This window comes from Bos grunniens, chromosome 8, assembly GCF_055505025.1.
Source record: "Bos grunniens cultivar Pamir isolate PY7600 chromosome 8, Bosgru_T2T1.0, whole genome shotgun sequence".
In the NCBI taxonomy this organism is placed as follows: Eukaryota; Metazoa; Chordata; class Mammalia; order Artiodactyla; family Bovidae; genus Bos; species Bos grunniens.
Window position 1 is genome coordinate 38,459,409 of NC_141172.1, and position 12,554 is coordinate 38,471,962.

At 42.9% G+C, this 12,554-nt stretch overlaps 3 protein-coding genes across 51 annotated transcripts in view; 1 reads left to right on the forward strand and 2 right to left on the reverse strand.

Moving 5' to 3' along the window:
- Positions 1-811: 811 nt before the first annotated feature.
- The window catches only part of SPATA6L (spermatogenesis associated 6 like), a 70,103-nt gene continuing 58,360 nt past the window's right edge, over positions 812-12,554 (forward strand). For 20 of the 49 annotated variants that reach the window (XR_015169591.1, XR_015169595.1, XR_015169590.1 and 17 more), the window contains exons 1-4: positions 812-1,023; positions 1,206-1,250; positions 7,668-7,805; positions 11,352-11,400. Coding sequence is in view for 25 of the 49 variants with exons in the window: in XM_086415268.1 (XP_086271394.1) it covers positions 1,212-1,250; positions 7,668-7,805; positions 11,352-11,400 (226 nt within the window). In the remaining 24 variants the exon portion in view is untranslated. Of the gene's footprint in view, positions 1,251-7,056; positions 7,544-7,667; positions 7,806-11,351; positions 11,401-12,554 lie in introns of those variants that run through there. The other 29 variants (XR_015169593.1, XR_015169592.1, XR_015169598.1 and 26 more) reach the window with 8 other exon arrangements.
- Positions 2,675-3,169, reverse strand: LOC147366942 (small EDRK-rich factor 2). Its single transcript, XM_086415299.1, has one exon. The coding sequence runs from the start codon at positions 3,138-3,140 to the stop codon at positions 2,961-2,963; it is 180 nt and encodes a 59-aa protein (XP_086271425.1). The 5' UTR covers positions 3,141-3,169; the 3' UTR covers positions 2,675-2,960.
- PLPP6 (phospholipid phosphatase 6) lies at positions 4,195-7,334 on the reverse strand. Its single transcript, XM_086415298.1, has one exon. It carries the CDS (start codon positions 7,332-7,334, stop codon positions 6,465-6,467), a length of 870 nt encoding a protein of 289 aa, XP_086271424.1. The 3' UTR covers positions 4,195-6,464.

Genomic DNA, 12,554 nt, shown 5'->3' on the forward strand with positions numbered 1-12,554 from the left:
AAGTTAACTAAACCACAGCGGAGAGACTGAAAAAATATTTCTATTGTGACTAAAACAGGATACCTAACTTTTAAACTTCTCTAAGAATTGTCCTTGCATTTTCAGTTAACATGGGTTTCATTTCTTATTGATAGTGGGTGGCCATGTTTTCTGAACCAAACATGAGGAGGTAACATTTCATAAGCAAGAGAGTACCTCTGGTGTGCTGTATGCTGTGCTTGGTTGTGTCAGACTCTCTGTGACCCCATGAACTGTAGCCCACCGAGCTCCTCTGTCTGTGGGATTCTCTAGGGAAGAATATTGGAGTGGGTTGCTACTTCCTTTGCCAGGGGATAGTTCTAACCTAGGGATCGAACCCACGTCTCTTGCCTCTCTTGCACTGCAGGTAGATTCTTCACCACTGAGCCACCAGGGAAGCCCAATCTATATTAATTGGAATTGTTACAGAATTTCCAGGGCTTGGGGGTCATGCTGCTGCTGCTGCTTCTAAGTTGCTTCAGTCGTGTCCGACTCTGTGCGACCCCATAGACGGCAGCCCACCAGGCTCCCTCGTCCCTGGGATTCTCCAGGCAAGAATACTGGAGTGGGTTGCCATTTCCTTCTCCAATGCATGAAAGTGAAAAGTGAAAGTGAAGTCGCTCAGTCGTGTAGCTACTAAAAACAGGCAGCGCTTTAAATCATAAGGGAACTATGATCACATTCAACTTTTAGAATGGACACTGTAAATATTTTAACCTAGTGATTGGGGCCCTAAAGAGTTGATGAAAGAGTGGCGGAAAGGAAACTACGACTCTTGGCATCTCTTGATCAGGCGACCGGGGCAGTACACAGGGAGGTGCCCTCCCGCCGGCGTGCAGTCTGGGAAGCTGATGTTGGGACACGGACTTCCAAGTAGAGCTCTGGAGGCTCGCGCGCCTGCGCGGGGACCTCTGGAGCATTCCAGGGCGGAAGGGTGCGCGTTTGAGTGTCCATGGCAACGCGACACTTCAGCCTTCTGGAAGCCTTGGCTACAGCTCCTGCTGTGTAAGATCCGTCCTGGTGGGAGGGACCTGGGCTGGGGGCGGGGGACTGATGGGGTTACAAGGGGGTGGGGGTCTTTGGAAACTGCTGGGAACATTTGCTCCAGGGATTGAGTTAAACTAAGAAAATCGCTCCAAGGCTCAGCACAAAAGGATCTTTTCATTCCTGCCCTTTCACCCACGTAGGGAACTATGCCTTTGGAGGTGGTGGTGGAACTTCAGATCCGGGCGGTAAGAGAGATCGACGAACGTCCCCTCTTTGCCCCAAATCATACTCTTTCCTCGGGGTTCCTTCTCCCGGTCTTTTTCACCACTCCTCGCCACACACACACCATTAATTGAATCTCTGTCCCTAAGATTTTTTACATTGGTCTTTCTGGCTTTCTAACCTTTAATTCGGATCAGCCTCTTTCCACTGCCCTCCCTTCCCCACTCCAAGCTAACTTCTGTGTTAGCTTTATGTGAAATTTTTCTGTTCATTTAAAACAACCTTGCATTAAGTCCCAAGAAGGGTTTTATTTTCTGGGATACAGATTTCTGAGAAGATTAAAAAGCCCCTCCTTTAAATAACCAGGGAAGATTTTACTCTCACAAAGCCCCATCATGTCCTGATAATTTGCCACCTCTATAAACCAGTCAAAATTTTTCTAAGCTACTTCCCCTACAGATAGTTCTGGCTTGCTAATTCCAAAAAGGAAATAAATCAATAACTGTTTAATAATTATCCACTGAATCCTGCTTAAGTGAGGTGCTCTGGCAGAGTGACTTCATTTTTCCTCTTTGGGGCCAGTCATTCCTTATTGCGTTATTACCATTCCTTACTATCAAATAAGTCATTCTTTATTATCAAATTGCCAACATCCATTGGATCATAGAAAAAGCAAGCGAGTTCCAGAAAAACATCTACTGCTTTATTGATTACGCCAAAGCCTTTGACTGTGTAGATGACAACAAACAGTGGAAAATTCTTCAAGAGGTGGAAATACCGGACCACTTTACCTGCCTCCTGAGAAATCTATATGCAGGTCAATAAGCAACAATTAGAACCGGACATGGAACAACAGACTGGTTCCAAATTGGGAAAGGAGTACGTCAAGACTGTATATTGTCACCCTGCTTATTTAACTTCTGTGCAGAGTACATCATGAGAAATGCCGGGCTGGATGAAACACAAGCTGGAATCAAGATTGCCGGGAGAAATATCAATAACCTCAGATATGCAGATAACACCACCCTTATGGCAGAAAGTGAAGAGGAACTAAAAAGTCTCTTGATGAAAGTGATAGAGGAAAGTGAAGAACTTGGCTTAAAACTCAACATTCAGAAAACTAAGATCATGGCATCCGGTCCCATCATTCCATGGCAAATAGATGGAGAAACAATGGAAACAGTGAGAGACTTTCTTTTCTTGGGCTCCAAAATCACTGCAGATGGTGTCTGCAGCTATGAAATTAAAAGACACTTGCTCCTTGGAAGAAAAGCTATGGTCAACCTAGACAGCATATTAAAAAGCAGAGACATTACTTTCCTGATAAAGGTCCATATACTCAAAGCTATGGTTTTTTTAGTAGTCATGTGTGGATGTGAGAGTTGGACTATAAAGAAAGCTGAGCACCGAAGAACTGATGCTTTTGAACTGTGTTGGAGAAGACTCCTTTTTTTTTTTTTGAATTACAAAGCTACTTTTAATACTTTGGGGTGAGCCCCACAGGAATAAAAAACACTGCGAAGGGGTAACCCTCTCACCCCCAGGAGTGGCCCAGGGGGAGAGAGGCTACCTGAGGGGTAGGAAGCACAAAAGGGACCCGCTGCAGACTCAGGGCAAAGGGAATGCCATCGGTGCTGGGACCTGTGAGCACTACAGGAGAAAACGCGAGCGTGATGGGACTGGCTCCAGGCACACAGGCGAAGGGCAAGAGGGTTGGACACGAAGCCACAAAGCTACTTGGGTTCCTCCTTCTTCTCGTTTGCCTTTTTCTGCTTCTGCTGCATGATCTCCGAGTCCCTCTGCTTGCGGGCGGCAGCAGAAAGCCCATCATCTCGGCGCTTTCCCTTAACGGAGTCGCTCTGCTTTTTCATATTCTTCTGGCGGGCGAGCTCCCGCTGGTTACCGCGGGTCATGGCGACGGCAACGGCTCCGGCCTGCCTCCGTCGCGTCCCCTCGTTCAGTACGATGTTACAGGCCCCTGGAGAAGACTCTTGAGAGTCCCTTGGACTGCAAGGAGATCCAATCAGTCCGTCCTAAAGGAAATAAGTCCTGAATATTCATTAGAAGGACTGATGCTGAAGCTGAAACTCCAATACTTTGGCCACCTGATACGAAGAACTGACTCATCGGAAAAGACCTTGATGTTGGGAAAACTTGAAAGCAGGAGAAGGGTACGACAGAGGATGAGATGGTTAGATGGCATCACCAACTCGATGGACATGAGTTTGAGCAGGCTCCGGGAGTTCGTGATGGATAGGGAAGCCTGGCATGCTGCTGTCCATGGGGTTGAAAAGAGTCAGACACGACGCTTCCATTTTCCAATCCTGTAGTTGGTGACAGACTGTCATGTGGTTTTCCCTGAAAGCTATAAGGGACTATTCTACTGGATATGATTATAAGCCCAAGATCAACAGTTTACAACCATGGAAAATCTGGTTCAGTTCAGTTCAGTCGCTCAGTTGTGTCCGACTCTTTGCGACCCCATGAACCACAGCAGGCCAGGCCTCCCTGTCCATCACCAACTCCCGGAGTTTCACCCAAACCCATGTCCATTGAGCCGGTAATGCCGTCCAACCATCTCATCCTCTGTCGTCCCCTTCTCCTCCTGCCCTCGATCTTTCCCAGCATCAGGGTCTTTTCAAATGAGTCAGCTTTTCGCATCAGGTGGCCAAAGTATTGGAGTTTCAGCTTCAAAATCAGTCCTACCAATGAATACCCAGGACTGATCTCCATGTAAGTGACAAGTGCTGTGATTTCCTCTTATGTGCCGCTCTGAAACAAAGATGGAAATTTCCTGGATTTGACCCACTCTGCTGACAGCAAATAGGACTGACTATATCAAGTGTGCTATATCAGTTGTGAATTCTCACAATTGTTCAGTAAGATGAAGGAATTCATGAGAAGTTGAGTGGTAAATCAGTCTTGCTCCTCATCAAGGCAAAAAAATTAAGTTTTCATCTCACTTCATTCAACATTACTGGTTAATTTTATTTTGACTTTTAAAAGGAATTCATCAATGTACAGTTAATTAACAGTAGAATCAGGTTTTTTTTTTTTTTTTTTCCTCTGCAGTACTTAGTATACTCGCCACCTCCCCACCCCCCAAAAAAAATCAAATGAATTGATCTGTGCTTTAAAAACCAGCAAACTCAGGCCCTGGCAATCAAGATAGGGAATTACAAAAAAATAATCAGGAATAAGGTGAGCCTAACTTTGACCTCCCATTATTCAGACCTGTGGATCCTGCAAGAGGAAATATTTTTTTCCAAATATCTGGGCTGAAGATTGCTGCAGTTAAAGTATCTCTGTTAAGGCTAAAAATAGAAGAAACCACCTAGAGTGTCAGAGTTTGGCTGATTCAAGAAGTGAAGAGGTAGTCTGTGTTCAGGATGTTGTGAGAATGCACATAATTTCTATATTGAAGAGTAGCTATTCCTTTTTCAGTGTTCCTCAAACACTGGAAAATTCACACTTCCACCCAGTCAGAACCTACCTGTCACAGCCATTCTCCAGATTCCTATATGTATGTCTATATGATAGATCAAATGCCATCATCCTATTTTTAAATATGAAATAATTGGTTATTAAGATTATCTAAAGACATCAATTCCATAGGTAATTTAAAGATTCACATTTTCAGGCATAGCAGCATTTAAAGCATACACCCTCATCAGTCTTTCCCAGTCAAGGAATAATAAGCAGAGTCCACCCTGTGTTTGGTGGTCTTTGGTTTTGTGAACTGGGGAGGCACCATGGATAAACTACTTTAACTGTGAGAGTCAATATAAACAGAAAATCTTGGAGTTATACTTTATGCCTGGTATAGCAGTATGCTCTGCTTGATGAATTTCAAGTTAAATACTATTACCTAAAGTGTGCTTATATAGAGAAATGGAATTCCACATGAAAAGCTTTAATATACAAGGTCATCCTTGTGGTATATATTTGAAAGCTTATGCTCTTACATTGCAAAGAAGTTATTTCTCCATTTTTTTACCTCAATAAAGAAGCATTATTCTTTATTCAGTAGAGATGGTAGGCAGCAGGGCCCATCTCCTTCCATGTTGGTCCACTGATAAAGTATGTGGTGATCCTGCCTCCAAGACTCGGTTCCTCTGACCTCCTCAGTGACTTCGCTTTTCTGTCCTGTCCTGTCATGCTATTTGCTGTCAACAGAATTAAGCCTGAGGCAGTAAGCCCATCTTTACTTTCTATGAGCACTGTTGATATGCCCACTTTTAAGTATTTCTTCTTCAGGTAAGTTCTTGGCTTGTTCTCTGAATGCAGAAGGATAATATTAGGGTAGTGGGAAATACCTATTTAAAGATCTTCGAGGAGGTAGAGGAAAAGGAGAGAAATATATGTACTGTAATCTCTCATTTCCACTACTCAATCTGTGAAGATGGAAGACACAAAACTAAAAAAGCTTGCCAAGAAAATCAGGATTAAGAAGAAATCTCCCCAACTATAGTAACATATTGTCAGAGAGTAAATTAGAAAAACCTATGTCATAGGCTCTTAAAATCTACCTCTGCTTCCCATGTGGCGCAGTGGTAAAGAATCCGCCTATCCATGCAGGGGACGCAGGTTTCATCCCTGTGTCAGGAAGATACCCTGGAGTAGGAAAAGGCAACCCACTCCAGTATTCTTGCCTGAAGAATCTCATGGACCGAGGAGCCTGCTGAGCTACAGCCCATGGGGTCACAAAGAGTCAGACTCAGCTGAGTGATTAATGCTATGTCATAGACTCTTAAAATACTGTTTAAAATCTGCCTCAGGAAAAGGATAAGGATGTGGCTCATTTGCATGTATATATTTACAGAATGAAGTTGCTTTCCTTTTTTCAAAGTTCAATTTACAGGTGATATCTTGACTTGCAGGATTACAAAATTTTCTGATGTCAACTTTTAAGAAGCAGCAACATTATAATCACTCCAACTTGGTTTCTTTAAAGTTTTCCTGGAGCGATAAAGAGTTATTTAATAAGTATATAATAGAGGGATTTTTTTTTTTTTGCTTTCTGTAATATGGCTGTGATCAGTAATGGTCACCACTGTGCTCTAGCCTAGCAACCCATTGCCATTGCCTTCTCCAATTAAGAAGATAGGTCACTTGAAATCCCAAAAGGAAACCTGAAATGTCCTTAGAGGGGCAAACATGATGACTGCTGGTTTATGTCAGTATCATCACGGGTGGAAACCTTCAGATGTCCTGGTGCCACAGTGAAAGAGATGGTGTCACGGTTGGTTCCACAGTACAAAGAGGACCGGAGCAGTGCGCGGTGAAAGCCAGCAATAGTCCACGATGCTGTACTGCATGTAGCCAAGAAAAAAGCCAAAAGCCACGTCGGTGACATTGTGCCGCCCCAGCATGACTCTGGAGAGACCCAAGATGAAGGCCCAGAGTACCACCAGCACCCTCAGCGGGATGGCCAGCACCAGGTGGTTCAGGATGAAGCGCGACACAAGGGCGGCCCTGGTGGTATGGCCTGAAGGGAAGGAGTACTTGTCCACCGAAATAGTGAAAAACATGTCCATCTGGTTGTGGGCTGGGCGGCGCCTGCGGACCAGCCCCTTGATGAGGGACACCAGTAGCAGGTCCAACAGCAGGGCGAAGAGCAGGTTCATCAGCACCTCGCGCCCGGCCCAGCTGTCGCTCCTGGACAGGCAGTAGAGGGTGCCGAGCAGCCAGGGGATGCCGTGTCCTGAGATCTCCAGCAATTTCATAAGGGGCCTCATGCTGCCCCAGGACGAGCTCTCCCCCGCGCACACCCCCAGCTTCTTGGACAGCCACAGGTCGATGGCCAGTAGGGAGCGCAGGGCGATGTCCAGGAAGGACGGGTTCAGATCTATGCGGTCCTCCTCGGGCAGCTGGGGCGGGAGCGCCTGAGAGGAGCCCGCCCCAGCCAAGGGGAACGAACCGCGGCGGTGCACTGGGCTCTCAGACGCGCGGAGACGGGCGCTGGTGGGGTCGGCGCCCGGCATGCGGCTGCTGAGCAGAGACTGGAACTCGAACCTGCTGCCGCCGCCATGGGCCGGACTGCCGCTGCTGCTGGGGTCGCAGGTGCCCAGCGGGCGTCCCTCGGCGTTCCTTCGTGGGCTCTGCATCGCGGCGAGCGGCCCGGACCACAGTACCTGGCCGGCCTAAGAAGATTCCCAGCCTTGCAGCCTCTTCCGCTTCCGCACTGCCATCCTGGAGGGGCGGGGAGAGGAGCCAGGGAGAGAACGATTGTGACACCTGGCGGAGATGTGGGAGGAAAGTGGATTTTCCAGTTTGCGCAAGGGGAGGGGAGGGGAGGGTGGTGTTATGAGAGAAGGTAAGAGTTGGTGGTGGTGGGGAGGTGGGGAGGATTTGACGTGGGAGGTTAGGGAAAATAGAGCCTTTACAGAACAAAACAAAACAAATCCATTTTCTCTATTTTTTTTTTTTTTTTTTTAAAGATTTCTTGCCCAGGGGTGTTCCTTCCTGACAAGCATGATGTGTTCCTTGGAGTTTACCTCCTGAATCAGTACCTGGAGACAGACTGCTTTCCTTCTATGTTCCCTATTATGGTTCAGCGAAGCATGAGGTTTGAAAAGGTGATCTTGACTTTCTCCTTGCTAAATAGAGAAATTCAAATTCTGTTGTTTGAAGATCATTTACTGGTTTTTATAAAGAACACAGCTTTTATAAAGTTATTTGTAAATTTTGTTTTAAAAAATTACATGAAGGCACCTCAGCACAGTGCAGAACCATAGTTGGAGGACTTGTTTTGAATCCCAGATCTGAGCCAAGTTCTGTCAAACTAGTGCTAAGTACCCTGGTGGTTGTTTTCTATTCTTGGAACTCCCATGGCATTTTCTAACTGGAGCAGAGAGCATTTTCTGAATGTTTTTGGAGATGTTAGAGGCAACTGAGACAAATTTCTTATAGAGATTATCAGTAAACTAGCAGACCTCAAAAACAAACTTTTTAGGCCCAGAAAAATACCCCAAACTAACCAAATTAGTTAAACCCTGTATCTGAAATCCTGTAACAAAACAAGAAGGTTCTTTACATTTTCTGAGTCTCCTTAGGTCATATCTGGTTTATTTAGCTACAGTGATAAAGACTAGATTCCATTCCAATGAATGTCAAATATATAAATAGCCAAATGTTACTAACCCTCTTCCCACTTTCATGAAATATTAATTTTGTTACCATCCAATCACTGACAATCTCTTAAGGTTTTTCTTTGGAATTTAGAGATTGAATCAGTTTTAACTTTGATAAGTCTATGATTTTGTCCCAAACAGTATCACTGAGGTGCTTCTTTGGGGAAGGGTATGAATGTGGGAAGGCTCCAGGATAGGGCCTATCACTTTAAAAGATCTGGTTGGTGGTGCCCAGAAAATGACATGTATGTTTCAAACTGAGAGTAGGAAAGGAGGGAGTTCCTTGACAGTCCAGTGGTTAGGTTTCTACTGCAGGAGGCCCAAGTTCAATCCCTAATCGGGGAACTAAGATCCTCCAAGTTGTGTGGCACAGCCAGAAAAACAACAACAACAACAGAGAAGATGACTATTGATGTTTTTGAAAGGTCTAGGGCTGTGTGTAATATTTTTATAAATCACAGTCTGTTAATTTAAATAGAGTCTTCCTAACTGGCTGGGTAAGAAAGGAATAAATGGATATTATCTTAGGATATACAGTCAGTATACAAAGCAATCTACTGCCATTTTGATATTGGTCATGGTAAAAAGTGGGTGGAGAAAATTCAGTGTATTTTTTCCTCCAAGAATTTCCTTATTAGTTTTATCAACTTTAAATGTGCTTATTTAGAAGACTTTAAAAATGTTTTTATAAGAAACTCTAGAATGTAAAATTGTAAAAGCTGTAAATCAATCTATAAATGACCTTGGAGGTCATCCAGTCCCACCTCCCTGACTTGCAAAAGAGGAGAATGAGTCTCAGAGTCACTGTAGATGCCATTACTGATGTCACAAAACTGTGTATTTGAGATTACTAGTAAAAAACATTATGGACCATTTTTCATTTTATAAAGTGCAATTACATAAGATGCTTAATTTTTTAAAAAACTTTTTATTTTATATTGGGATATATCCAATTAACAATACTGTGATCGTTTTAGGTGAACAGTGAAGGGACTCAGGCCATGTACATGTATCCATATTCCCCCAAACTGTCCTCCCATCCAGGCTGCCTCAACATTGAGAAAAGTTCCATGTGCTATACAGTAGGTTATCCTTGTTGGTTATCCGTAAATGCTTTATTTTAAATTTTGAAAAATTGCCCTCTTGTGTGAGCTCTTTGGGTTCATATTCAGATTTTCTACTAGTTTTCCAGCTTTCCAGCTTTCTTCTGTTCTGTTCTTTAGCTGCAAATACTTGGCAGTGAGTAATGAAAACATTGGACCTTCTGAGTAATTCAGAATTCAGTGTTCTAAAGCAGCCAGGTAAATAAGAAATTATTCATAAAGAATGTAAGAGCCATTGTGTTTAAGCAGCTCATGTTGATCATTTATTTCCCATAATCATCCTTGAATAATTCTTAGACATGAAGAGAAAGGATGAAATATTACTGAAACAGTTTTGGAAAAAATCACAGCTCACCCACATTTACTTGTTATATCCAAGTCAGTGAGACAAAAATGGATTACAGGGGACAGCTTCTACTTTTGTCATTAAAGCAGACCTGGTTTTGGGTCAAGAGTAGATTTTAATCATGCTTAAGGCTAAGCACCATTTAAATCAGAAATTTGATACCTGAAATCAAAGTCTACTGAAAACTTTTTTTAAAAACAAGATTCTAAAGTTCAGAAAGAGGGGCATGGTATGCTTTTATTTCAGTCCTAGGCCCTTTTATATGAAGGACAGAATGAACACATTTGGCTATGTCTAGACAGGTATCTGGTCCCCTCACTTCATGGGAAATAGATGGGGAAATAGTGGAAACAGTGTCAGATTTTATTTTTTGGGGGCTCAAAAATCACTGCAGATGGTGATTGCAGCCATGAAATTAAAAGATGCTTACTCCTTGGAAGGAAAGTTATGACCAACCTAGATAACATATTCAAAGCAGAGACATTACTTTGCCAACAAAGGTCCATCTAGTCAAGGCTATGGTTTTTCCAGTAGTCACGTATGGATGTGAGAGTTGGACTGTGAAGAAGGCTGAGCGCCGAAGAATTGATGCTTTTGAACGGTGGTGTTGGAGAAGACTCTTGAGAGTCCCTTGGACTGCAAGGAGATCCAACCAGTCCATTCTAAAGGAGATCAGTCCTGGGTGTTCTTTGGAAGGAATGATGCTAAAGCTGAAACTCCAATACTTTGGCCACCTGATGCAAAGAGCTAACTCATTGGAAAAGACTCTGATGCTGGGAGGGATTGGGGGCAGGAGGAAAAGGGGACGACAGAGGATGAGATGGCTGGATAGCATCACTGACTCAATGGCCTGAGTTTGAGTGTACTCCGGGAGTTGGTGATGGACAGGGAGGCCTGGCGTGTTGCAATTCATGGGGCTGCAAAGAGTCAGACACGACTGAGCGACTGAACTGAACTGAACTGAGACAGGTATCACGGTGTTTTTCTTGTGGTTCATGATATACCTAAAACTCATGAGGCTCTCTCTCTTTTGTTATTTTTGGATTCTGTGGGAGTCTAGCTATGAGTATTTAGCTTTTGTTTTGTGTTACACATAGAATTTTTATGTATGTTCCTTTTTAGCACAACCAGTTGTTTGGGAAGAGAAGTCATTCATTCAGTTAACATATAGTGAATATCTGTTGTATTCAGGATGTTTTTCTAGATACTCAAACAAGACTGTTTGAGGTTGATATCAGATGTGCTTTTAGGAACAGACTGTGGGGCCAGGTCAAGTGGATGACATTTTGAACATGTGGTAGTTTCAGCCAACTCAAATTTTCCTTGTTGTTTGTATTGTGTTAATTCTTATTCATTTCCTCTGTAGTCACTTGTTGAACTTTTAACCACATAGCTGTTATAGGCACTCCTTTTGAATCCTAAAGTGTCATATGGCTGGATTTGATATGTGTTAATAATTTTGAAGAAAATGATCTAAATTTTATATAAGTATATATTAATAAAACTTGGAAGATTTATTTCCCCCATTTTTTTCCCCTATAGGTATTTGAAAATGCAATAGATCCTGGAGCTGTAGCAGACATTTTAGAAAGTAGGTACTCCCCTCTACACCCCCTGCCCCAAAAGAGAGTGAGAGACTATTGTGTATATGTAATTCATAGATATAAAATTCTGTTGTATTCTAAGTTGTGATACTTCCATATTTAACCCATATTTATGTTCATGATAGTCTGTAAAATTTGAATCATGTTAATTGAATCGCAAACCATTTTCTAGATATAGATGGGATTTACTAGATGGTATGATTCTGTTTTTTATTTTATTGCAATTAAATGATTTTTATATCTTAACATAGTTATGTAACCATCACCATAATCAATTTTACATTTTCATCACCATAAAAAGAAGCTATATACCCATTCTTCCTCATCCCTTCCAGCCCTAGACAACTACTAACTAAACTACATGCCTCTATAGATTTGCTTATTCTGGATATATTTCATATAAATGGAATTATATAATATGTGGTCATTTGTAACTGGCTTCTTTAACTTAGCATAACATTTCTAAGATTCTTCCTGCTACAACATGTGTCAATATTTGACTTCTTTTTATATCTTCATGGATCAGGGATCAAACATGTGTCTCCTGCATTGGCAGGTGGATTCTTTACCACTGTGCCACCAGGGAAGCACTAACTCAAAGATCTTTGGTTTTTTCTAAGAGTTTTATCATTTTAGCTGTTACATTTAGGTCTATAGTACATATTGAGTTGATTGTTATAAATGGCAAGTTCTTTGGAAGGAATGATGCTAAGGGTGAAACTCCAGTACTTTGGCCACCTCATGCAAAGAGTTGACTCATTGGAAAAGACTCTGATGCTGGGAGGGATTGGAGGCAGGAGGAGAGGGGGACAACAGAGGATGAGATGGCTGGATGGCATCACTGACTCAATGGGACGTGGGTCTGGGTGAACTCCGGGAGTTGGTGATGGACAGGGAGGCCTGGTATGCTGCAATTCATGGGGTCCCAAAGAGTAGGACACGACTGAGTGACTGAACTGAACTGAAGGGTCCAACTTCAGTCTCTCCCATCTGGATAGCCAGTTGTCTTCACACCATTATTACCAAGAGTATTTTTTCCCCATTGAATAGTCTTAACACTCTTGTTGAAAATCAACTGACTATAAGTGTGAGGGTTTTTTTGGAGGGTCTCAATTCTATTTCATTGATTGATGTATCTGTC

Bases quoted from the DNA above. Each gene is read 5' to 3' on its own strand.
- LOC147366942 (XM_086415299.1), bottom strand. From the start codon at position 3,140: ATGACCCGCGGTAACCAGCGGGAGCTCGCCCGCCAGAAGAATATGAAA.
- PLPP6 (XM_086415298.1), bottom strand. From the start codon at position 7,334: ATGCAGAGCCCACGAAGGAACGCCGAGGGACGCCCGCTGGGCACCTGC.